The sequence below is a fragment of the Macaca mulatta genome, chromosome 7 (assembly GCF_049350105.2).
Source record: "Macaca mulatta isolate MMU2019108-1 chromosome 7, T2T-MMU8v2.0, whole genome shotgun sequence".
NCBI classification, from domain to species: domain Eukaryota; kingdom Metazoa; phylum Chordata; class Mammalia; order Primates; family Cercopithecidae; genus Macaca; species Macaca mulatta.
In genome coordinates this window covers 153,992,988-154,020,673 of record NC_133412.1, presented here as the reverse complement: position 1 = coordinate 154,020,673, position 27,686 = coordinate 153,992,988, and the positions used below count along the sequence as shown (strand labels likewise).

The 27,686-nt window shown below is 36.1% G+C and overlaps 1 protein-coding gene across 9 annotated transcripts in view; it reads left to right on the top strand.

Moving 5' to 3' along the window:
- CEP128 (centrosomal protein 128) overlaps window positions 1-27,686 on the top strand; it is a 457,806-nt gene that overhangs the window by 150,019 nt on the left and 280,101 nt on the right. For all 9 annotated transcript variants that reach the window (XM_077938779.1, XM_015144269.3, XM_077938780.1 and 6 more), the window contains 3 exons: window positions 2,011-2,661; window positions 9,553-9,717; window positions 26,769-26,945. In XM_077938779.1, coding sequence (XP_077794905.1) covers window positions 2,011-2,661; window positions 9,553-9,717; window positions 26,769-26,945 — 993 coding nt within the window. The remainder of the gene's footprint in view (window positions 1-2,010; window positions 2,662-9,552; window positions 9,718-26,768; window positions 26,946-27,686) is intronic.

Here is a 27,686-nt window from a genome sequence, read left to right as displayed (position 1 = left end):
ATCTAATCACATGAGCCCTCAATAGAAGTTTTCTTTCTGGCTATTGGGAGAAGGGGACTTCGGAGAGAGTTGAAGCTTGGGAAGGATTCATCAAGCTGTTCAAGCTTTGAAGATAGCAGAGTCCATAAGCCAAGGAACAAGGTTGGCTTCTAGAAGTTCAGAATAATCGCTGGCCAAAAGCTAGCAAGGAAATGGGTACCCAAAGTCCTACAACTGTATGGAAACAAGTTGTATCAGAAACCTGAATAAACTTGGACATGGATTCTCCTCAGAGTCTCCAGAATAGAGCCCTGGCCAGCTGATACCTTGATTTTAGTCTTAGGAGGCCTTAAACTGAATACCTTGCTTGGCTGTTTGACCTATTGGAAGCAGTGAGATAAAAAATGTGTATTGTTTTAAGCTACTAAGTCTGTTCGAAATTGTTATGAAACAGTAGAAAAATAATACATCTACCCTTAGGCTCATCTATATTTCTCCTACCTTACATTCTTTTGAAATTGAACTCCTTCATCTGTGTTTCAGAGTTCCTTCCCTTCAGTTATCCTGTCTTTTCACAGTAGAGATGGGGTCTTGCTATGTTGCCCAGGCTGGTTTTGAACTCCTGAGCCGTAGCTATCTTCCCACCTCAGCCTTCCAAATAGCTGGGATTATAGGTGTGTGCCACTGGGCCTGGCTCTTTTTACAGTTTTGATCACTACCTTGCATAAACACCTCCCCGAGACCCTAGTACCTCCTTGAACTTAAATTCTACTCCAACTTTTTGTTTCCCCTTTCTCACTAATCTTCATCACAGTCTTATGAAATAGCTATTATTCTTTTCTCTAGTAAGAGAAATGATTTCTCTGAGGCCATAGAATTGCCCATGATTGAACTGAGAATCAAATTCGCTTCTTTCTGGTCAGAGCTCAACTGCTTATTCACCTCCTTTTATTAGTTCTCATGTTATCTTTGTGCTCTTTCTTTCTTTCAGTTAAAACTGAGAGGGATTGGGGAAACTTTTTTTTGGAGTGATTGACTCATTAAATTTTTATCATAAATTGTTTTACACTGCAGTATAGAATGTGAAGTGTAGAAATGTCTTGCAAATATTTGCATTTTAACTCATTATTTGTAATTCTGAAATGAGTCTTAATTGGTTCCTTTTTCCCCCCACCTGTTTCAAGACATGGTGTGGGCATCAGTAAGTAGACACGGAGATTATCTTTGGTGCCAGTGTTGTATAGAAAACAATCTTGGCTCCCTTGGCTGCCCACTGTTTTATTTGCAATGATTAGGTGGTGAAAATTAGAGGCCAGAAGAGTTAACCCTTGGCCTCTGTCCCTCATTGTAAATCGTAGAGAGGCTGGCATAGAATGATGGACTTCTAGGCCCTTGACTTTTCACTTGAGCCCTTTCCCCACCTTCCCTGACTTAATCTCATTTCTATCTTTGTGGGCTTCAAGGCTCCCAGTTGCATATTGGTGACTTTTTGTCACCATTGATATTTTGAAAATAATGGCTGAATGTACCGTAAACTTTCTTATATTGTATCTGCATGCTTCCCTATATTATTTTCCATCTCTGTTTTGGGATTTCTCCTTTTTAAAAGTGTATCATTGGAATGCACATCATTATTATTTTAGGTAATACTGTATTATTTCAACCTCTAGTAAGTTTTCTTTTTAATGGGAGTCTTTGCTTTCCCCATTTGCTTGCTCAATTCTATCTAACATTTAAATAATTATTTGTAACCATGGATTGAAATAAGTTTTGGTGATGAAAATTTGAAATATATATCTCAGTGTGTTGCTATTTCAGGACAATTATATATTGCCCCTTGCCCCTCTGCTTTGTAGCCTAAAAGTATTTTTATTACAAAATGGAAAAAATACAAAAATTATTTGATGAATTTTGTTTCTCCTTGTGGGTTAAACTTTATTTTGCTGACTAAAACTTTATTTTGCACAGTCTATGGTGAATTTTACAGTAACTTTTATTTTTTTCTTTTGCTTCATATTCTTAACCTGATAGATTTTAAAAGAAAAGGATGAATTGAAAACCCAGATGTATGCAGCATTACAACAAATAGAGAATCTTCGAAAGGAATTGAATGATGTCCTAACAAAGCGTGCCCTTCAGGAGGAGGAGCTTCACTCCAAGGAGGAGAAACTACGTGATATTAAATCTCATCAAGCTGACCTTGAATTGGAAGTTAAGAATTCCCTGGATACCATCCATAGACTGGAAAGCGAATTGAAAAAGCAGAGTAAGATCCAAAGCCAAATGAAAGTTGAGAAAGCTCACTTGGAGGAAGAAATTGCAGAGCTCAAGAAGAGCCAGGCCCAGGACAAAGCTAAACTTCTTGAGATGCAAGAGTCCATCAAGGACCTGAGTGCCATCCGAGCAGATCTTGCTAATAAATTGGCCGAGGAAGAAAGAGCCAAGAAAGCAGTGCTTAAGGACCTTTCTGACCTCACTGCACAGGCAAAATCCAGGGATGAAGAAACAGCTACAGTCATCACACAGTTAAAGCTGGAACGAGATGTGCACCAGAGGGAGCTGAAAGATCTCACATCATCATTGCAGAGTGTGAAAACAAAACATGAACAGAATATCCAGGAGCTTATGAAGCACTTTAAGAAAGAAAAGAGTGAGGCTGAGAATCATATCAGGACACTGAAGGTACCTCTGCTGAATTATCCTGATGATACTGAAGGAATTTTTCTGGTGGCTCATGAAGTTAATAAAGCGTAAACTTTTAGAGATCATTCTGTATTCCCAAGCACTGAAGGAAAGATAAAACCAACAATAAAGAGGCTTATTCATGCCTGTTCGGCCAGGTTGAAATGAGTTATAACAGCCACCTGGGAGCACCTATTTCAGAGCATTGAAGCCCTTTATAAAGAACGTTTAGCTGTTTGGGGAGTTCAGGAAAGGCAGAGGTGGCAGTAAGTCGTGGACCTGAAACGTGCCCTCATTCAACATTTATGACCTCCTAAAATATAAAAGGCAAAGACTCGTCAAGGCCAGAGGAGCTATAACCACAGTCCTTATTAGTATGGTAACTAAAGTGGATTAGCTTATGGGCTGTGTAAACCCAAGGCTTTTGAGATTTACTCCTTCTTTTCCAAATCAAAGTTGCCTGGGTAAATGCCTAATTGGGATCTTGCATTTGAAGAAATGTTTCTAAGGTCTAATGTTATTAGCATTATCACCATGCAGGGCAATCGTTTTATAACATGATTGTCAGGAGTGTGATAAATCTGTTCCTCTTCCCGTCTTTTTTTTTTTTTTTTTCCATAACACTTATCATATGATATAGATTCCATATTATTTATTTTTTAATCTCCCTTTATTGAAATGAAGACTCTCTGAGGATAGGGATTTTAGTCTGTTTTGCTTCTAGCTATATTCCCAGTGCCTACAACAGTTTTTTGGAACATTGTAAATATCTATTGAATAGGTGAATGAATGAATGGATAAATCTTCAAAGGTTAATAATTATAATGTTTTTCAAAAGTCTTTGAAATGCAACTACTATTTTGAAAATGCTTATGATGCAAGATGAAATGATATTGAAACAACTGACATCTGTAAAATGATGTAGCTAGTCTATGAGTTCTTCCCCAGTCCTAGATAGCCTTCTGGCATGAAGATTTGGGGTCTTCAATTGGGGTTGGTGGGTCTGAATGGAGGCTAAAATAGGCAAGAGACCCTTACTATATTTCATTAAACCTAAGACACCTTGTCAGGTGCATCATTGCTGTTATTACTAGATGCATGTCATCCTAAGAAATAAAAATGCTGCCTCCTGCCTATGAAACCATGATATGTCATCAAGTGTAAGAACTCCCAGGTCAGAGATGGTAAAATGTGGAAGATACACATTTTAATTTTGATGAACTATGGAATAATAATCTTTCAGAGTTGATGAATATATAAACAAAAGTAGAATTAGGGATATGGAGAAGAAGAGCTGATCTTATAGAAAATAAAATATATATTACATGGTGATTGACTGGCTATGACAATAACAATACTACCAGCAAACAGTTTTTCAACACTTTATGCCAGTCACTGCTCTAAGAACTTTACAAGTGTTAATCATTTAATACCCACCTCCCCCTGCAGATTGCGTGGTATTATTTTCTCCCCGATGAGGAAATTGGGATACAGAAGGTTAAGTAATTTGCCCACGGCCTTAGAGCAGGAGAGTGGTAGGGAAAGGATTTGAACTCAGGTAATTAACTGACTGTGTTCTTAACTGCTTTGCTAGGCTGGAAAAAAGTTTAGACTCAAGGATGGGTAGGTAGTGACTTTGGGTGATTAGGTGGATAATGATGCTATTGCCAATATAGAGAATACAGACAGAATAGAAGATTTGAAGAGAACAGTGGCAAATCTAGTTTGTTTTTGTTGTTGTTATTTTTTAGCATATTGTCTTAGGGGGAGGAATTTTAAGCTTAACCAAGAAAGTCTAGGTGGAACAGATTAGCACATAATTAGTACATAATAATTAGTAGGGTCAAGAGTTGAGGGAGAAATTGAGATTGGAGTGAAATATTTGGGAGCCAGTTAACTCTTGGGTGGTAGTCGATGTCATGGGATTTGGATGAGATTGTGCAGATAATAAAAAGAGGAGGAGACTCTCAAACACTAATGTTTGAAGGAAAGAATTTACTAAAAAGGCCTAGCAAATGAAAATAAAAGACCATATGACAGACAGATAGGAGGAGAACCAAAAGAGAATGATATCTTAGAAATCCAGCTAAGACATTTTAAGAAAGTTATAATCAAGAATGATAAATGTGACAGGCAAGCTGAAAGAAGAAGTATAAAAAGCCTTCATTCCATTCCACAGAGGTTGATGGAGAAAGTACATGAGGAGATGTGAGGGGATTTGATAAAAAAATAAGAGTATATAGCATTCAACAGGAGACAAGGTCTCCTTCCTCTGAAGGATTTGGAGGAAACCAGTAAGACTGGGTAAGTTGGTAGGGATGATCTGGGGAAATTGATGTGAATCTTGACTGATAGCCTTTCTTCTCTCTGAAGTAGAATAGGACAGCAGTACAGCAAGAAATTAGGAGCAGTGAAGATGAAAACTGGTATGAAGACTGGTACAAACTGAACGAGACTAGTCTAGGAGCATGTAAAGTACTTCCATGTGGCTAACATTGAAGAACAAAGATTGTGGGCAAAGGAATGAGAAAGCTGAAGGATAAAAATCTGCAGTCAGAGGTTGTTGATTTGGTCAGGAATTCTTATATTGCAGTGCAATCTAAAAGTTTTCAGAGTTAAGGTCTAAGGTGTGGTCATGCAGTGGTTGCTATTGTGTAATGTTGGTGTAGGTAGTTGGGAAAGAACAGGTCAAATAACTTTGAAGCTATCTTATGGGATGGACACTTGGATATTTAAGATATTGTGAAGGCATTAATTGGTCACATGCCAAAAACCACAGTGAAGAGGGTGACTGATCAGTCAGCTGTTGACAGCAAGGTAGAGGGGGTTGATGAGAAATAGTGTGATGTGAAAGGAAGGCAGGGTTTTTGCATGAGGACAAGCATGTAATGATTTGTTGGGAGAAACTGGCATGGCATAGAGCAATGGTTTGTTTTAAGAAGCTTGCAGTTTTCTTGAGACTGTTGTTGAAACTAGAACCTTCCTTCTCATTAGTACTTATGTCTTATCACCATTATTTAGGTTGTATAATAACACAATGGCAGGAGTTAGTAATAATTTTTTCAGTTAGAGCATGTTCAAGGTCATCTCTATAAGGCCATAATTCTCACATTCAGATATGCATTCTTCAATGAGAAATAGTAATTGCTTTTGCTCATGGATACATTGGCATATGGACAATATATCATGTTGTACTAGAAAACAGAATGCAGACTGCTAACTTGCAACCTAGCCATACTTCTAAGTAATTTCCCTATTTCCCTCTAGTTCCTTTCTCTACCCACAACCCCTCCCTTTATTCCCCCAGATACTCTCTAATTTCCTTTCCCAAAATATATATCTGAGTGTGTCACTTTCTACTGAAAAACCTTTGTTAGTTATTTACTGTCTCTGTAATAAAGTCTCCCCTCCAGCCCAGCCCAGCACCCCCCTTAAAATGATTCTACCTTACTCATGTACATTCATTCCTTTTTTTTTTTTTTTTTTTTTGAGATGGAGTCTTGCTCTTCACCAGCCGGGAGTGCAGTGGTGTGGTCTCAGCTCACTGCAGCCTCTGCCTCACAAGTTCAAGCGATTTTCCTGCCTCAGCCTCCCAAGTAGCTGGGACTACAGGTGTGCACCACCATGCCCAACTACTTTTTGTATTTTTAGTAGAGATGGGGTTTCACAGTGTTGGCCAGGATGGTTTCCATCTCTTGACCTCATAATCCACCAGCCTCGGCCTCCCAAAGTGCTGGGATTGCAGGCACGAGCCACTGTGTCCGGCTCATTCATTACCTTTTTATGCTCTCCAACATTCCCCGTACAAATACAGATCACTGTGCATACTTCTGACTGCTCATTCTCTATCTGAATTGGCCTCCTAGTCTGCAGGAAGAAGAATTCTGCCAAATCCTTTAAGGCCCAATTTTTTACTTCTTTTATGGATCCACTAAAGTTGGAATAAATCTCAACTGAGGTGGGGCTAATCTCTTGGCCCACTGTGTGTCCATAGGTCTTTATTGGTGCCTCAGGTACAGCACATTTAGGCTGCCTTGTATTTTGGTTTGTTGAGTGTGCGTAAGTTTCTAGAAGGACAGGCATTAGATCTAAGCCATTTTGTATCCTCTTATGGTGTCTAGCATAATGTTCCAGACATACAGAAGATACTCGGTGGATATAAGTTGAAATGTTGAAAAAGGTAGAAATCAGAGCATTTGCTCCTGACTTGCTCTATGATCTGTTTCGTTTGGATTTCTCCATGTAATGTGGGAAAATTGATTTCCTCATTTTTTTTGAGGAAGTGCTTTGAGTTCATTTGTTGTGAGATGATAACAAAGCTTTACTAAATTCCCTAAGTGTAAAGAATTTAGAATTTATAAGCATTCTGTGGATCTTCTAAGTCCTTTGGGCTTTTTTTTTTTTTTTTTTTAATTTGAAAGATTGAGATCTGGGAGGGGTGTTAAAGCTATTCCCTAATGTGTGGTATTGAAGTTGCTCTAGAATTGGAAGAATGGCCAGAGATTGTGTGAGCCCAGCAGTTTCCTTTGAAACCAAACAATTTACCCTTAAGGAACAATCGCCACCTCATGCTATTTTATTAATATATCCATACTTTTTACTTATTTATATTAATTAAAATGAGTTGATAGCAAAGGCCATCACAGGAGATGTAATATACTGAATTATGCACACAATGGAGTTTTAGACAAGTAGCTCTACAAATGTTATATTTCTGTGTTTTTCAGCTTCATTTTAACTTACTACATTTTTGAGTCTAATAAGCTCTGATAAGTCATCCATATTTTTTTCTCTGTACACTTTAGTTCTATTTTTTCCTCCATCTAGAATCACCCCTCTCATACCTATTTTTAAATTTAAATTTAAAATGTTTTAATGACATGCTCTGCTATTAATATTCTCAGGATATTGGTCTATTACCTCATTGCAATTTCAACAAAATCATTTTGTAGAGCCTTTTTTTGGAATCAAAAGATGCAGGATTGGAGTTCTGTGTTTTTGCCATTTGCTGACCATTTGATCTTGGTCAAGTTATTTCACTTTTTTATGCCTCACTGTTAAAATAAGAATAGTAATGTCCTTCTATATCACTGGGTTGTTGTGCACAAACATCAGTTTGTAAATTCTGAAATGAAATATAAATGTAATAAAAACCACAACAATAAGTAAGTTGTTAGTCAGGCTTCAGCATTGGTGTGCTGATAAATATTTGAAAACAAGCTTCCGGTGGGTGGAAAACCCTTGATTTATAGCATTCGCCAAGTTTGGTAGTTCTGAATACCACTTTCTTGGCTGATTTCAAGCTATCAAATGAGATATCATTGGAGAGGGGTGAAGTTGGGAAGAGAAGAGCCAGTTGGCTTTTGACAGTGTCTATGAGCTGGCTGCAGCACACTACAGACCTTAGGGGGAATTCTTTGTGTTTACCTATGCTTTTGTTAGGACATAAAAAAAAGTAAAAGCATTCTACTGAAACTTAAAATCGTAATTGAACAATTTTCCTGATGAGAGGTTTTATTTTGTAAATTTATTTTGGGCTGTGAATATAGGATTGCTCATAAAAAATCAATTTCTTTGTTAATTTAATGTGGCATCAACTCTTAGGTAAATTTTGTGAGGTAAATAAAATATAGATTTTGTCTAAAACTCACAAAACTTCTTTCAGGAGATTGTTTCCATTGATTGTGTTCCTATATACCTAATTAAACTCATATAATAAACTTATAAAAATAAAAGAAACATATTTTAGGCATTAAAACATATATTTCAAACAGATTAAATGTGATTGCTTACAGACTGTTAGCAACTGGTAGGTGTGTTTCATGTTTTCCTAGTTTCACCCAGTTGGTTTTTAAAACCTAGTGGTATTGTACCTTTTGGGAGGCAGTGTGGTGTAGTTGAAAGCATGGACATTAGAAAGAATTCCTGGGTTCAAATCCTGACTCTGCATTTACTCACTGTGTATCTTTGGGAAAGTGATTAGCTTGCTTTTTTTCTTATTATTATTGCAATCAGTACAATAATAATACCTTATTTCATTCTCACAGGTTGTTGCGAGGATGAAATGAGGAAAACCTGTATACAAAAAGTCTTAGAGCAGTGTCCGCCACATAGTGTTTACATTATTGTTATTTCAAAATTCTTTAAGTTCACATACCTGACAAATCTTTACTGAATTTCCTGTATAGAATAGATTATTCCCAAAGTTTATTTTTTAAAAGCTGATTCTGGTTATACCCTATATAAAGATCAATAAATAGATATTTTACTACACTACTGATGTTGAAAAAATAACTGGTAAACTTTTTCATATTAAGTTTGTAGTTTCTTGGTTGTTATACTTCATAATGTTTTTTAGCCCCATAAGAGTAGTATTGATAATGACTTACATAAAAAGTACACAATTATTTCATAGAAACCAGGAGTGAAGTCAAACAGGAATGTTAAGCCCCGTCTATAGACAAGGGAACTTATCAGTTAGTAACATCTCATAGTATTTCCTTTTTGGGATACTTCTCTAATAACTCCTTCCCCTCAGCAGAGCTGGTATTTCTTCTTTGAATTTCCAAAATGTCCAGCTTACACCTTTGATAAGTACTTCTCATTCAGTCTTGTCAAATAGATCATTGCATCTGACTCTCTTACTATTCATATCTGTTATCTTTAGCATCTAGTCCAGTATCTACCACTTCATAAATGCTGGTGAATACTGATCAGCAATTGAATAAATGCAAAGAACATTTCCCTTATGTTTATTTTAATTTTTATATATGAATGCTTTGAACGAGCTAAAATCTTGCAGTGTTTTTCCACTGATAAAATGTGTAATGTGTTTGGTGTATTTTGGCTATGGCTAGTGGACTTTCTCTTTTTTCCTTCTCTTTTTCTCAGGCTGAAAGTTTAGAAGAGAAGAATATGGCTAAAGTTCATCGTGGTCAGCTGGATAAATTGAAATCACAGTGTGACAGACTGACAGAGGAATTAACCCAGAATGAAAATGAGAACAAAAAACTGAAGCTAAAATATCAATGTTTGAAGGATCAACTAGAAGAAAGGGTAAAAATATGAGTGAATTCTAATTTCAAATTCTAATTTCAATTTTAATTTCCTCTAGAACATATTTTATATATTAATAAATGATAATTGTAGTCTTTCACAGGAAAGTTGTGTTGGTGCTCCCCCCAAAAAGGCAGTTTATTAGAATGCTGTGATTTTTATTCTTTCAGCCACCCATTCAGCTTCTAATACATTTGAAGTGTAAAAATTTGATTTTAATTTTTTTCTGTGTCTTAAAATAGAAATTTAGAAATGAAGTAGAAAAACAAGGAAGGATGGTTTACTGAGGATCTACTATAAGTCAGATATTTATGCCAACTGGTTTACCTGTGTCTACCGGTCATTTAATTGCTACAACTCTTTGGCTTAGTGTCTTAGTCTGTTTGAGGCGCTATAACAGAATGCTATAGACTGGATAGAATAAAAACAACAAATATTTATTTCTCATGGTTCTGGAGGCTGAGAAGTCCAAGATCAAGGTGCTGGCAGAATCAGTGTCTGGTGAGGGCCTCCTTTCTGGTTCACAGATGCTTCTTCTTGCTGTGTCTTCACAGCGGAAGTGGAGAGAGAGCTCTCTGAGGTCTCTTTTATAAGGGCATTAATCGTATTCATAAGGGTTCTACCCTTATAAACTAATCACCTCCCAAATCACCTCCCACCCTCAGTTATCATCACATTGGAGATTAGGTCAACTATGAATTTTGGGGTACACACATTCAGTCTGTAGCAATTAGGTTTTATTGATCGCTTTTGATCTGTGACAAAACTAAGGTTCAAATTACCTGATGGTTAAATGTTCACTTATGTGCTAGACACTGTAACTATTAATTCTTATAGTAAGAAGGTTGTAACTTTGGTACATCTCCACCAGGCTCACTGCTTTCCTTTGAGTAGATGTGTAAAATTATTGAGTGGCTTCATATATCATGTGTTGGATAGAATAGTAAATATTTTTAGAAGTCACTGCTTTTGAGGTTCTCTTGTGGCAAAAAGTCAACTAAGAATAGATAATAGAATATTTAAATTTTTCTCTTTCACCCACTTCCTAAAAGGATTTGAAATTGAAGGTAATAGAAGTCAAATGTAAAAAGTTACCATCAAAATATGGTTAATGGGATAAGACAGTATATACATGGGCCAAATGAATGCACGTATGTGCTTGATCAGGGTTACTAAAATCTATGATGAAAGGAATTAGCACTGGGTGGGCTGTCATAAAACTACTCATAAACTTCTAGGAAGAAACTTTCTTAGTGCTTTGCTTACATTTCTGCTTTTTGTTGTGTATAAAATGTTGCTACTATTAATATATATTATGTATAATTAATATATATTAATATATAGAGATAGTATTAAAAATTATATATAAATATAAAATTAAATATATATAAATTCTCTAGTAATTGGTAAAGTCAAGGAAATAAAATGTAAGTTAGGAGTTTATGATTAAATGTGCTTATGTTGCTAAATTTAGGCCTACAGTCTTGAAAACAGCTGTCATTTAGTTCTATGTCATGCTTTGTTTTGATTGTGTCTAATGTTCACATGTATTTAATGTATCTATTGCCAGGTTGTAGTTGCTCTGGTGATAATGCTAAATTTTGCACCTTTTTCATAATAATATTCTATTGTATGAAATTATGAAGTTAGCCAGAAGATTGCATTAATGTATTTTATATTTCCATAGCTTCATTTAAGAAATAGTGGTGAAAATTTTGATATGTTGAAAATGTCAGCTGGGCATGGTAGCCCATGCCTTTAATCCTAGCACTTTGGGAGGCTGAGGTGGGTGGATCACTTGAGGTTAGGAGTTCGAGACCAGCCTGGCCAATGTGGTGAAGCCCTGTCTCTGCTAAAAATACAAAAATTAGCTGGGTGTGGTGGCGAACACCTGTAATCCCAGCTATTCAGGTGGCTGAGGCAGGAAAATCACTTGAACCCGGGGGGCAGAGGTTGCATTGAGCTGAGATTGTGCCACTGCATTCCAGCCTGGGCGAGAGAGCAAGACTCCATCTCAAAAAATTAAAAAAATAAATAAATAAATGAATAAATGCTGCTTCACAGATTCTATTTATTATATTTCAGGTGCATGTGTTATCACACGTTCATATAAGTAGAGCATTCACTTTAGAACAGAGCTTGAAGAGTTAATGATTTTATTTGAATATTGCTATGTATTGAGCATCTGCTATGTGGCAGGCATTGTGCTGGATGTTGAGGATAGGACAGAGATAAGATACAGGTTTATTGTTGGCTAACACATAGTGGATTTTTAAAAATAAAATCTCTTTCAGTTGTTAAAACTATATAGTCAAGTCCTGACAATGGGTGCTAATGCAGAGAAAACATGGTCTCTATAGCCTAAAATGGCATATAATCTTAAATATACACACACACACACACACACACACTCTTATATATGTAGTTTATATGCTTTCTAATCTTTAATATTTATTTTTCATATACATGACTGCTATGTACTTTAGGTCAATTTAGCTGTTTGTGTTGATCCATTTATAGTTAGCTATGAATCAAAATTATGTTGTATTGAGCCAACTTCAGATAGGGACATTCTCTTTGAGAGGTAGTATAGCTATAATGATTATGGGCAAAACTTTGAATTCTTTTCTATCTGTGTGGCTTTAGGCAAGTTATTTAAAACTCAAAGCCTCAGTTTTATCATCATTTAAATGGGCATAATAATACCTTTATTGGGATTAAGTGTGAGAATGTATGTAAAGTGCTTGGCATGGCATCTGGTATCTAATAAGATATCAGTTAATGGTAGCTGCCATTATTTTGTTATTGTTATGTTTCCAAATATATGCTGACTACTGGTTCAATCAAGCAGTCAACTAATTGGTGTATATGGAATGACTGCCTGCAGTCAGCCTAATGATGTGTTAGTAATTAAAATACTGTGCCTATGATTTCCCTAATCATAAAGCCGCAGAACTTTGCTGATTGGAAGTTTAGAACCAGACTATGTTGAATCATTTGAAACAGGAGGCACACATGTGAAAAGAGCTGGCAGGTTCATCAGCAAGTGATATTGAAGGCACATGTGTTAAGCAAACCAAACAGGTGGGCACTTTTATAATTATGCTTGATATTTGAAGAGACAAATTACACCTTGGTCGTATTTCCATCTCCAAGACCATGCATAGAGCCTGACACATAGTAGGTAATTTATAAGTAAATTATGGACAAAGAGGTATGTGTGTACACACACACACACACACACACATATGTATATATGTAAAGAAATATGGATACACATACACACATGTATAAGGTGGCCAGTCTGGGGCAGATAAAAGCAAGAAAACAAAATAAAAATATGTTTTCAATGAGGGAAAACCCAATGACTAGTAGCCTGAAGATTACAACGTAAGCAATGCCATGAATTTGATAAATGAGGCCCTATGGGTTGAAGGGACAGCTCTGCTACAATCAAAAGGGGCAGGCGAGGGTTGGGGGGTGGCTTTCTAATTTGCTTAACAAAGTGATATTTTTACATGCCTATCCCCAATGTCAATGTGTGATGTTACTGAGGCTACCAATACCCACAACCTTTTTTTAAAGCCTTGCTATTATTTTGACTGTGTGGTTTTAGATTGTGTTTCTTGTCATGTAATTATTACCTGGTAAGCTAAGAAATATTGAAACTGCATCAAAATTCATATAAATCATTAGCACCAATGGTAACATTAATCAGTGGTAGAACACTGCCATTGCTAAATATCCACAGAATAACTGACTTTAGCATATTTTCCTCATGTATTCAGTGGTGATATGTGGTATTAAAATGCATTTTTTTTCCAACATCTGATTTTGCTTTGTCAAATGTTATTTTTCAGTTTTACAGGACAAAAGAGAACACGTGTTATGCAAACCACAGATTTTTATATATTCACTTGGTACTTTATTACGAGCTTCTAACTGGGGCAAAAAAGCTACCCTGAAATGTTATAGAAAGAATACTCTCCCATCCATAGTATCATTAATTTACTGTTCCTTTTGTTTACATTTTACAGTGAAATATTTGATTCTTCTTTTGTTTCAGAAGAATCTTACTGATATTAATCTTGTGATTTTCATGACATTTACCTGTTTATTCTATCAGAAATATATTTTTATTAGTTTCACTGGAATCTGCAAATCAACAAGTGTTACTGCATAATTGCATCATTTTTGCTCAGCCAGTCAGCATTTAAGTTTACATAATGAATTTTTTAAATGCCTGATCTATATAGATCTGCACCTGATGTAATTAAAAGAAAATTCGTATGCAAATAGTTATGAGTTTATAAATGACATCAGCTATCTTCGTAAAGTCAGGTAGTTTGGTAGTAGATATATTAAAAGAAAGATTGATTTTAATTTTGAACATGTTTGTATATTTTTAAAATGGCTGATACTGAAAATTGACATTATTTTATAAATTATTCTTTTTATACTACATATGTTTTCTTCATCCTTATGTTTTATAAATTTGGCTGTTTTATCAAAGAATATGCACAATATTTTGTGCAGATATATTTATATATAATGAGAAAAATTTATATACAATGAGAAAAAAAGAAAATGATAGCAATATTATGATGTTGTTTTTCTAAGTCTAAGATAAACATCATAAAGACATTTATTTTCCAGTATTAGTGAAGGAATAATTTAATTTTACTGATTATCAGGGGAACCCCACCCCCGATATTCAATGTGGGTTCTTTTCTATTTCCCTAAGTGTCAGTTGGTCTGAGAAATAAAGGGAAAGAGTACAAGAGAGAGAAATTTTAAAGCTGGGTGTCTGGGGGAGACGTCACATGTTGGCAGTTTCCGTGATGTAAAACCAGCAAGTTTTTATTAGCGATATTCAAAAGGGAGGGAGTGCATGAATAGGGTGTGGGTCACAGAAATCACATACTTCAAGGTAATAAAATATCACAAAGCAAATGGAGGCAGGGCAAGATCACAGGACCACAAGACGGGGTGAAATTAAAATTGCTAACGAAGTTTTGGGCATGCATTGTCATTGATAACATCTTATCAGGAGACAGGGTTTAAGAGCAGACAAGATCTGACCAAAATTTATTAGGTGAGAATTTCCTCATCCCAATAAGCCTGGGAGCGCTACGGGAGACTGGGGCTTATTTTATCCCTTTGTCTTCAACCATAAAAGACAGCCACCCCCAAAGCGGCCATTTTAGAGGCCTACCCTCAGAGGCTTATTCCCTTTCTCAGGGATGTTTCTTGCTGAGAAAAAGAATTCAGCGATATTTCTCCTATTTGCTTTTGAAGGATGAGAAATATGGCTCTGTTCCGTCTGACTCACCGGCAGTCAGAGTTTAAGGTTATCTCCCTTGTTCCCTGAACATTGCTGTTATCCTGTTCTTTTTTCAAGGTGCCCAGATTTCATATGGTTCAAGCACACATGCTCTACAAACAATTTGTGCAGTTAACGCAATCATCACAGGGTCCTGAGACGCCATACATCCTCCTCATCTTATGAAGATGATGGGATTAAGAGATTAAAGACAAGACAGGCATAGGAAATCACAAGGGTATCGATTGGGGAAGTGATAAGTGTCCATGAAATCTCCACAATTTATGTTCAGAGATTGCAGTAAAGACAGGCGTAATAAATTATAAAAGTATTAATTTGGGGAACTAATAAATGTCCATGAAGTCTTCACAATTTATGTTCTTCTGCTATGACTTCAGCCAGTCCCTCTATTTGCGGTCCCTGACTTCCCGAAACAACTGATGGTTTTCATTTTATATATACAAGAATCTGAGAAATTATAGGTATAGAGAATATCTTCTACTTGGATATTCTTGGCAGAATTATGAGAATATGCTTCTTGTTACTAGGTACCCAAACCTGGAGGAAGTCTGAGATACCTGCCACCCTCATTTTACTTTTCTCTTTTAATCCACCCATAATCACCTCCGTACATGGAGCTTCCTCTGTTACAAAAGATACTGTCTTATGCCTTTAGTTAGTTAGCCTTGACAATGTTGCAAGATTCTTCATGAGTTTTTCAGGTTTTCTGCCCCTGAAAAATCTTTGCATTAGCTTTTGTTTAACAAGCTTTTTCTCAGAGTTTACACAGTAGCATTGAACTACTGAGGCAAAGCTGTTAATGAGAGGAGAGAGTTCCCTGACCCCCCTTGCAGGACATGTGACAGGGGTGTGGCTTGTCTGTTGGGCTGCCATGCGCACTGAAACCTCTTAACGGGAGGCGGAGCCCACAGACAGGCAGGTGCAGGAGTTGGGGCAAGTACCTCTGGGATCCAGCCCCACAGCAGCATCCAGGGGTGGGTGTCTGTGACTCCTGAGACCCTAGAAGGCAGGTGTCACAGTGCACTCTTTTAGCCCTGCCATCTGCAGATGACTTAAGTGTTCAACAGCTCAGTGCTCTCTTGGTACCCAGGTTCTGTCTGGCATACAGGAAGACTCAATTCACGCATGGACTTGTAGGAGGAATGCAGGGTTTTATTGAGTGGTGGAGGTGGCTGTCAGCAGGATGCATGGGGAGCTGGAAGGGGGATGAGGTGGGAAGATGATCTTCCCCTGGAATTTGACCATCCAGCAGCCAATCTCCTCTCCAGTCGTCCCTGTTGTAACTCCTCTCCATGTTCAGATGCTCCTTCTCTTTTGTCTGTCACACCATTCTTCTGCCCTTCTGTTCATCTTCTTTTCGCTCGTGGAGCCAGGGGTTTGGGGTTTATATGGGTACCAGATAGAGGGATGGGTGGGCCAAAAGGCAACTTTTGGGCACCAAAACAGGAATTTTTGTTCTCATTTAGGGCCATGGGTTTCCAGCCTAGAGGGTGTGGCCTTTTCTAGGCGGCTGCCCTCTTCTACCCTGTATTTCCTTGTGTACTGTCCATATCAGTAATTCCCAAAAACATTTGGTATCAGTGTTAAAGTTTATAAGAATTTTAAACAGAAGGTCAGCTTAAACATGATCTTAAACAGAAGGTCAGCTCCCAATACCTTGTTTTATAGATGAGGATCTGGCCCAAAGAGTTAACTGACTTACCCAAGAGCTCCCAGCTATCCTTGGGTAGAAATGGAAATAGGACTCAGGGTTACCAGTCCCATTCTTTCCATTGATCAGAATCAGTAAGAACTGTTTCTGGCCAATGTTAATTGGAGACACTCAGCTATCTCATTTAATACTTATTTCAATAGCTATGTTTAGTTCTCTTTAGAGGACCTTATTTTCTGCTGTTAATTCTTTCAGAAGATGAGAAAAACTTCAATGAAACAATTAAGAGATACTTTAGGACCACAAATTATGAGACATCTAAGGCTATAGCAATTTGTAGGAACTTGTGTTGAATAGATCAGGATGCATAGAAATGCATTTTTGTTCCTTCCCATGAAAAGGTTTATTTAAGTCATCTATAAAGTGACACCTAGTCACATTTTAAAGCTATCATTATGTTGGATAAAAACACTTGAAATCATTTTCTTATACAACATATGAATCTTTTAAAAAATGTTAATTATAATTCACATTTGCAAGCATACTTATGGTGCCCATTTTTACAGATGGTAGAAACAGAAGTTGAGAGAATATAGTGACTTATTCAACACTGCATAGAAACATGGTAGAAACAGGATATAAGCGTACCATCCTTGTATTCTTCTCCTTTATTTATTGCCAGCAAAATGACTCTCATTTGTGTCTTTTCATTGAACTCTTAGCATTAAATTTAAATTTAGGGTTATTGCATTCAACAAATTACCATATTCTCTTTTATTTTTTAGTCTGACAAATTTTGGAATATGAGTCATCAATGATTTTGTTAGAAAAATCTAATTAAAACCTGAACTTTCCACATAAAAGATATCTGTGAGAGGAAAAAGTGAATCAGTGTTTTTAAACTTTGTGTTTCAGTTCTAATTTAACCATCTGTTTAGGATTGCTATTTTTTGATGATGGGGAAAAATATATATAATTGTCAGATGTCTGTTCTATGAAGTATTCACTACTTTGCAAAGTCACATTGTCACATTTTTGGCTAAGAGGTATTTGTTGGTAGCAGACAGAATTTTCTGACTTCGGATTTTTCTAGAGAAATCAGAAAAATAGAAGCAAATTAGCTGTTGACTCCTAGCATTTACTTTAATGTTTACACTTTAGGCCATTTTTAGGCAGATTGTGGTCTTTTTTTTTTTTTTTTTTTTTTGGTACTACAGCTATTTTAAGTTGTGTGAGTAGAATAAAGTTCTAGTTACCACACATTAATTTAGAAGCAAATTTAAACCAGATACTCTAAGTAAACACTAACTAGGATGTTATGAGTAATTTCCTGTTAGATTCCCATCTTCTTAATAAAAACAATAATAAAAATAATAAAATGGTTGAAGGCAAATGATACATTTGTAGGAGTTTTCATTTAAAGTATGTTTAATTGAATCACATGTAGCCATTAAGCTCAGAGTAGTCCTTGACTTTTCCAGAGAATAGGCTGAAATAACAGAGTGCTTCCCATTTATGAAACATAATGTCAGATGTTAAGAAAACAGTTTGGAATGCAGAAATGAAGTGAATATACAATGGGAAGGGAGAGGATGCATTTATATGTGCAGCTGTGGCAAAAAGAAGGGAAAAAAATAAAGGTGGATAGAAGTACTTCCAGTTTCTACTTTCTGAATTAAAACACAGCTATGATGAAGCCATTTTGAAATTATTCAATGGGCAGTGACTTTACTACCAACTATTTACAATCAAAGAGGTTGATTTTAAGTGAATTCCAGGAGTAAAGTCAAAGTTTGCCAATTGTACCCACCCCTGACTTGGACTTGATTGAGAGGCCTGCCATTAAATCCTTAACTCACTGTGGGGTTGATAACTACAAGGTTCTAGAGGAGAAAGCAAACATGTTCTGCACTTTCCATTAAAATACTTTACTATTAGCTTGATTTCATTTACTTCCAAAAAGTTGTGAGTGATCCCCGTAGGCTAAATAATGGTGTATACCATTGGTTGAGGTGTAAAAAGCCAATGGAATAGGCAACATGAAAGTTCTGTATCACATCTGTTTCAGTGCTTTGCTTGCAGTTCAGCAGTCTTAGCTGGCCTTTGTTGATCCTAAAAGGGAATATAAAGTGAATGTCTGGGTTTGTTTTCATTGAGTTTTTCTTTAATCAGCATTTAAATTGGTTATTGACTCAATTCATTTTGTTGTTTAATGTTGAACGAGCAATATTCAATGAATTTTAGAAAAAATACCTAGGAGGTGCTTGTTATATACAGGTTATTTTGTTTGGACATTCATTTCAAAGTTTACAAAATATTCTTTCATAAGAATAAATGCAAGCTTCAGTATCCTTTAAGAAAAAAAAAAAAGAGGAGAGGAAGAAATCTTGGTGGTTATTAAAGATACTGTAACCTTATAAACATTTCTCTTAAGATGAATAATTTTTTTCTTTTGAAAATTAAACAATGTTCATTCCAAGTGCATAATTTGAAACTCTAGTTGTTTGTTCCCTTGTCCATATTTCATTTCAGAAATAGAAATGCATCAAAAGTGGCTGATTTTAAAATTATGGATGTTATTTCTATTTCCAGGCATTTGTCTTGAGAGAAATATGTAATAAGAATAAAACTTAATGAATGCATAAAGTATCATTTAGAAGGTATTTGTTATTTCAACTTTGAATATTAATTTCTAGGAGTGTATCCAATACATATCCTAACACGTTTTGATTATGCTGTTAATCATCTTTGTATTGCTCAATACTTTCCTAGAAAAAGATACTGAAAAGCCTGAGGCAGAATAATTTCTTTAAATATGGTTAAAAGTTTGAATTAGAATTTCCAATTTTTTGATTCTGGTTAATGGAAACAAACCTTTGTAAGCCTGCCTAAGACCAGGTTATAGATTAGAAAGTCCTTCACACCCAAATTTTAACCTGCTTCAAATCTTAAAGCCAGTGTTTCAATATGCCATCCCTTTTTTCTATTAGCTCTATTGTTTTACTAAGGCTCTTGCATACTCTTAACACGCTATTAATCATAACTTCTTCCCCTCTTTTGGAGGAAATAGTATAAAACAATCCTCTGCTTATCAGAGGAGAAGGAAGAGAGTGTATCTAACCCACAAAATGGTAGCATTTTTGTTTTAGAAACCAATCTTGGAGTAGAAGTCACCGTGTTCCTTTGCTTGTTAAATACATGTAAGAACCAGCTCATTCTCTCACACATGGACCCATATTTAGTTCATCAGCCAATCTTACTGACTGTACTTTAAAATTGATTCTGCATCTGAATACTTCTTACCACTTCCAGGGTTCTCATTATTGTGCTATCATCTTGTCTTGATAGTTACAATAGCCTGATACTGACAAGATGATTGTCCTCAATGAATTAAATAATTAACTGTGGCAACAAAAGAAAACTAACTTATTGTAGCACAAGAAGTTATTTGAGTTCAGAGATTACATTTTTTGAACACTGTGATTTTAAAAAATTGTTGTATTGTTGGTTGTATGCTTGACACATTTAATATGCTCAAAAAATGCTTGTCAGTGAGTAGAACATAAAAGCTTATTTATGTTTCAGCAAGATTAATCAAATGACTGCTATGTGAGACAGTCTCATAGGGGCCAGGATATTTAAATAAAGAAGAATAAGATCTTCACATTAGAGGTACTCACAGTCTGATGAGGAGAGGCATAGAAGACACGTAGAGTAGTGAGTGGCAGAGCAGACATTTTTAAAAGAGGTTATAGATTGCAAAGCCTTTCATACCCAAGTATTAACCTGCATCAGTCATACAGCCAGTGATTCCATTTGCCATTCCTTTTTTCTATTAGCTCTATTGTTTTACTAAGGCTCTCGCATGCTCTTAATGCACTATTAATCATGACTTCTTATGGTAGCACAGAGAAGGGGCACCTAATATTCCTGTGCAAGAACTCAGGTAATCTTTCATTGTTACAACAACAGTGTGGGTGAGGAAGGAGGGGTGTGTTAGACTTTTATAATGAGTTAGGAATTCACCTTCCTTTTCCTGTATATTCCTGAGGAGAGTTGGTTTCCCAGAGGGCAAATGATATATGTAGGGTAAATCCATGGAGATTTTTCAAACTCATCTGAACTCTTGATTTTAGAGTTATTTTTGCTTTGCCTTGTTTATTTTTTGATATCAGTCTCGATATTTCATATATAGACACATTTTGAGTTTAAGGAGCTCTCCATAGGTAAAAATCTAATTGTAAGAAATAAGCTTGAAAAAAGTGATTGTGTGACCAGTACTTGATGTGTTATTTTTTCTTATTTTGGCCATTTTGTAAGACAGTTGAAACTGCTGTGTGGTAATTTTCCAGCTTAAATTATTTCCAAGTTTCCTATAGTATCCATTGCAGATATCTTCTTTTTTAGTTGCCCTTGTAGTTTCTGCCCTGGTTGATATTTCATGCCGTATCCTAACTTCTTTGCAGCTGAGTCAACTGATGGTGTAAGAATGTGAACCTTCTTTAGAGAGTCAGATAAATGGCTTCCAGACAGATCCAATTTTTGTTCAGGATAGTTTCATAATTTCCCTTGTAATGCTAGTGTCCTGGATTTAAAGCTTAGACATAACAGTTATCTTGAGTTATGAAAATATTCTTCCTCAAAACTCTTTAAGGGATGTGTGCGTGTTGGTAGTTTCAACAAGCTGTATTTCCAGTAACTTTGCTTAAATTGCATTAGTTTTTATTTCAACCTTTAATATTATTTGATTTCTCTCTTTCTCTACCTTTTATCCTCTCTCCCCCTACCCTTTGTTGATGTATGTAAAGATGGCCCTTGGGACTGAAATATTGTCACACTTGTTGACTCAAGTTAGTTTTCAGTGAAGGAAAACTATTACCTTTGTAAATTAATGATTTATTTAGTCACGTCAGTGTACTTTATTTAACGTAATATTCTGTTTAAGGTGTTTGATGAACCGTTTTTACTTCATGTAATAGCCATATTGTAAATAAAGTGGCATTTCTGGAACTCTTAAGACATTGAAGGAATCTCATAACCTTTTACCAAAGAGCTACTATTTTGGACATGCTCTTGTGTTATTGAAACTTTTATATTTCTGATAAGATCTGTCTCCTTATAATCTTTAAAGCCTCTAGGAAAGTGAATGCACTGAGTTGTAACGAGCATGCTGAAACATAAATCTATAATTACAACAGCATTTCTTATCTTTTGAATTATAGGACAGTTCATCAAACCAGTCAACAGAGTGTGTGTGTGTGTTTATCATGAGATTGTCAGCAGTTTTATTTTATGTTTTCTTTATACTTAAGTGTCAACAATATGAGACTTTCTTGTCCTAAAATAGAAGCTTCATAAAACCTTTCCTGTCTTGATGATGGAAGTATACCTTGTTCAGTGCGTGATTAGCACACTTTTGTAAATTGGACTAAAGCAGATTTTCTGTGTACACAGGTACTTCTTCAGCGCAGATGGATAGCCCTTTTAAAAGTTTGGGATATTATGCACGTTCAGTGTGCTTTTGATTTTGTGGTCTATTCTGAATATGTCAGTATGTCATATATTTTCATTTATAATAAGGCTCATTCAGAATTTAATTTTTGATTTCTCCTTTCTACCTTAGGTCATTAGTCCTCACATAACCTGCTGAAAACTTTTCTGAATTTTTCACGTTGCTTTTCTAAATTCTCTTGTTAAGGCCTTGACCTTTCTGGCATTTTAAGAGAGAATACTAGTCAGGGGATCAGGTTATGGGCTTGTATTTAATAAGTTCTTTCACTTTAGTCAAGTTATGTAGTCTGTCTGAGCTTTGGTTATCTAAAATGTAAAATTAGGGGTTGGTTTATTCTCTGAGGTTCTTTCTCAAACTCAGCCATTATCTAGGATATCTTTCTTCTTGGATCTCATAGACTGCTGTAGTCGGCTTTATTTGTCGTCCTCGCTACCCTCCAAAAGAAGTTAACCTACATTCCCTGGCTCCAGGCATCTGTGTCCATTCACCCTGAATCATTGAAGTTAGATTGTGTCTTCCATATTTCTAATCATTCTCGAAAATACCACATTTTGCCTCTGGTTTTCTAGAAATTTGGTAGTCTTTTGTTAATCTTGTAGAATCAGGGGATATTGACCCCTCTGAATTGACTAGAAGACCAGGGAATAGCCTTAATAGTGCCTAAATGTTATCATCTTCCCTTTCTTATTTGAATGCCTCTAAATCTAACAGGATGCTTGGATTAACTTCGGCCAATTTCCAGCCCCAACCTTCCCCCAGAATTAGCTGTGTTTGCTTAGTCAGCACATCTGTTTCTAAAAGATGAAACTGGGAGAAAGCGCTAATTCATTGGGTACCATAATTAGTGTTCAAATAAATATGCCCAAACCAGACGAATGGGGCAAAAGTAATGACATTTCGTGCAAGTATTTGTTGACTCTATGAGAGCAGGAGCTTACCTGTCTGTGTCATTTACTCTATCTCCACACTTGATCTTAGCCAAAAGGCTGAGAAGCAATCACTTACTCCATCTCTAGTGGAGACGAGCATGTCTTTTTTTTTTTTTTTTTGAGACAGAGTCTTGCTCTGTCACCCAGGCTGGATTGCAGTGGCGCGATCTCAGCTCACTGCAAGCTCCGTAAGTTCAGTCTCTTTAGAAAACATAGGAAGTTTCATTATCCACTACACTGTCCTTTGTGGGACAGTTGTATGCTATGTCCAAGCTCTCTTTGTAGTAAAAGTTGTAGGACTACAGCTTTTGGGGTCACACCATTCTCCTGCCTCAGCCTCCCGAGTAGGTGGGACTACAGCCACCACGCCCGACTAATTTTTTGTATTTTTAGTAGAGACGGGGTTTCACTGTGTTAGCCAGGGTGGTCTCAATCTCCTAACCTTGCGATCTGCCCGCCTTGGCCTCCCAAAGTGCTGAGCCACCGTGCCCGGCTGAGAATGTCTTGTCTGGAGTAGGACTTATGTAAGTATTTGTTGGATGAGGGAATGAATGAATGAACGAACAAATGAATGAATGAAATTATAACTGCTGAAGTATGGTATGGAAGAGCTTACTTAACTCTTGGATTTAGGGTATTGGAGTACATGCAGACAATGGAGACCACTATGCATCTGAAACCTAATCAAATAAAAAACAGGGGAAAAGAGCAGAAATCTTAACCTGGAAGTTTAGAAGCCTTAGTGGGGGAGGAGGATCTGTTTCTTTACTTTAATTGTTGCATATAGCTTGGACACTGATGGAGAAAGTTTACAGCTTTGTCAGGTACTCTGTTCCTGGACACTTGTGTTCATTTAGTGGTTGGATGACTCAACTGTCAAAAATGCCAAAAAAGGGAACCCTGAAGGAGCAAGTAGTTGAATTTACTGATCTTTAAGATCCATGTGAGCTCATAGTCCTACAGCTTTTACTTCAAAGGGAGCTTGGACATAGCATACAACTGTCCCACAGAGGATAGTGAAGTGGATAATGAAATTTTCTATGTTTTCTAAAGAGACTGAACTTACAGAGGTTTTTCTGACAATATCAACATTCTCAGGAATATCAAAAGATTGAAATAGTTTTGTCTTCTTATTAATAAGAGACCAGTAATGGAGACCACAGAAAAGTAGTAGTGGATAAAAGAGAGTTGGCTTTGAGGGAAGTGAGAAAAGAAAGATCAGTTATAACATTATTCTGAATTGCTTAAAATATGGGCAGTCTTCTAATACCCTGATAGGGTATTTATTTTCTTTATTACTTTCAGACTGTGAAAATACTGCACCATCAGGAGGCCCTATGTATGTGTGGGGAGAAACCTCCTAGCGCACCTCAGTAGCCTCCAAGGTTATAAGCTGTGCATGGTAATTGATGAAATCATCTTTAACGTATTGAATTTGAGTCTTCAAAAAATGTTTAAATCATTTATTCAGCAAAGTGGAAGAGTTTAAAGATGATTACAAGCATGCTTTGTGGACCCCTGAAGTTAGCAGTTTATTTGGGGAGATAGGTGCACAAGCAAATAATTATATTACAATTTGAAAAAAATTAAAAATTATGATATACCTAATATACTAGGGGAATGATTTGCTTTGGGAGTTCAGGAAGAAAGGACGCAGCATCTTAAAGGATAACTTTTGAAGGATAAGAAGGTATAGGTAGTAGATACATAGGAACAGTAGGGAGGCAAATATCACCTAGAGACTTAGTAATAATGTTGCTTTCTAATGAGTCAATGATACAATTATCAAATACTCTTCAGAGCTGGGATGTTAATTTTTCAGAAAACTCCTAGATGCGAGCAAGACTTGGGAAAATATTAATAAATCTGAAGAAATGATATATTAATATCAATTGGTAGGGAGAGTTTGGACAGAAACTCAATGTAGAAAAACAAGAAAGTTAGGGAGATGCATCTCAGTACCCTCATGCAAACACTACCTAGAAGAATGGAGATCCTGTTACTGTGGTTTGTAAATTCCTGATGTGTGGTGAACATGCTGGACTTCCATTAGCAGGATGCCATTTAAACATTGTTTCATAAAACAAACTCCCCTTGCTCTAATTTCCTATTCATTAACCTATAGTCTGATTATAGTTTGCTTTCCCATCTAGATCTGTCTGTAGGGAGAACAGGTACTGGTTATGCTGACATGGACATTCCGATTCATATGGTAGTTATGGTTCTCATCGTAAATGAATGTCGTTTAGTGGCTTTCTAGTTCATACACATTAATCTCTTGTGAGCTTAATGTTACTCTGCTGCTGAAAGTACCACTCTTGAGTACCAAAAAGAAATTCCAGTTCCTAGTTTTAAAAAGCTGAGATCCAGACCAGGATGATGGACTAAGATGAACTCCTCGAGATAAATGTCTCTTGGCTACTAGCCCCATTTTGAAGTAGCACAACTTCAAGCAGGGTTGTACAAGTCAGATGTGGTCCGGGGAGACATATGTAGGTGGATTTAAGATGCTGTAAGTAATCAAATTCCGAGAGGGTGGAAAGGAGGAAGGTGAGGCAAGAGAGAAGTGCAGAAGATAGATTATGAAAGGGTCTGTCCTTTCTGGCAGAGGATGTTTCATTTGTTTTTAAAGTAAGTTGAATTGAAAGGAAATATCATGTATGTTTCTTTTAGTAAAATATCGTTCTAGCTTAAATCATTAATTCTTAATGAGTGGATCTCCTTGTTATTTTTTTTTTCAATTCAGGTTGGGTTTGTTGCTCACATAATTTTCCTGGTTTTGTTGTATTTAGTAGGCCAGTTGAAGATGATTAGGTTACAGTGTGATGACTGAAGGTGTTATAGTTAGCCATCATGGATTTGGTCCAGCATTTAGACATATAGTTCTAGTGATTTTGTTATTTTATTACAAGCCCTATGATTTGCAATTTCTCTAGTAATGTAACTGTATAATCATAATGATTTAGAATTGTTTTTGCCTAGAGTGGGTCCCCAAGTCCTTGTAATCTCTTAAAGGGCTCCTTAGAAACCCCTTTTCATTAAGTATACAATGACAAGATGAAAAGTACCTTCATCTTTCTCTTATCAAATTTTCATGACTCAGAAGCATTTATGTGGTATAATTGCATTTGAAAACTTAGAATTTTTCTGAAACTATATTTTGATGAGATAAAGGTGGTAACACTTATTTTTTTCCTCAATTGAAGAAACTAGCATCATATTTAGCAGTTTATATTTTCTGGTGTTTTATTAATGTTCAGCGAAAGCTTGAAGTCAGTGTCTGATACCAGTTTTTACTCTCATTCATTAGTGAGAATATGTTATTAAAATGGGAAAAGGTTCTTTTTTCTACTTATTTTTTTCTTTCGGTTAGGGAATTATAATTTTGTTTGCCAAATATCTGCTCACCAGTTCCCAAACTGCCCTACGATGGAACTATACAATTTTACCTCAGTTAATGAGTAGATTAAAGTGTTTTATTTTGGTAAAGTAAGGGGACTGATGGAATCAGATTTCTTTTCTAATCCACTGCTTGTTGGTTGAACAGATATTATAAGTATTTCTTGCCTCCACTTAATAGTAATCACGTTGTTTAATTTCTTGTCAATGCCTTAGGAAAAACATATAAGCATTGAAGAAGAGCACTTAAGGAGGACCGAAGAGGCCAGATTGCAGCTCAAGGATCAACTTCTTTGCTTGGAGACTGAACAGGAATCCATTCTTGGTGTGATAGGAAAGGAAATTGATGCAGCCTGTAAAACATTCTCCAAGGACTCAATGGAGAAATTAAAAGTAATTATGAATTCTCATTGTGCCTTATATTTTCAGTTAGTTTCCTAATATATAATTATAGTAGGATTTTAATGTATGGTAGTCAGATTATTATTATGTAAAATTCTATAAAACAAAATAACATTTTGCATTTTTTAGAACAAGGCACTGGATCTGTTGCACAGTTGTGGTGAGAGAATGAATGGTGTTCTTTCATTGAATTGCCGTGTCCCACTCTGTTAAAAAAAAAAAAAGAAAAAAGCCTTATAAGAGAGGTATCTCTTGGATTCAAGAGGCCTGGAATTTGAGTTTTCACTATCACAGGCTATTTTTGTTGTTGTTAGTATATTACCAGCTAACATTTATTGAGTTCTCTAGTATAGGTACTGTATGTAGTATGCATGGTGCTTTAGTCTCTCCATTATCCTCTGAAACAACCCTATCTTTTAGTTACTCTGATTAAACCCACTTAAGAGAAAAGGAGGTTTGGACGGTTTAAGTAACTTGCCCTTGGCTGTACATCTGGTTAAATGCTAAACTAGGACTTCAAACCTATGGAGTCTAACACTGGAACCTAAATTAATAACCACTATGTTATCTGCCTTCCCTATTTAAACCAACTATATTTAATGTAGTTTTTCTATTTTAACAAATGGAATACTGCTACCCAATTTAGAGTCATAGTAAAATGATAAATAAAAACAGAAGTGATCATGGATGCTCTGAATTTCTTGCAGGTAAGCACTTCTGTCAACTGTAGGT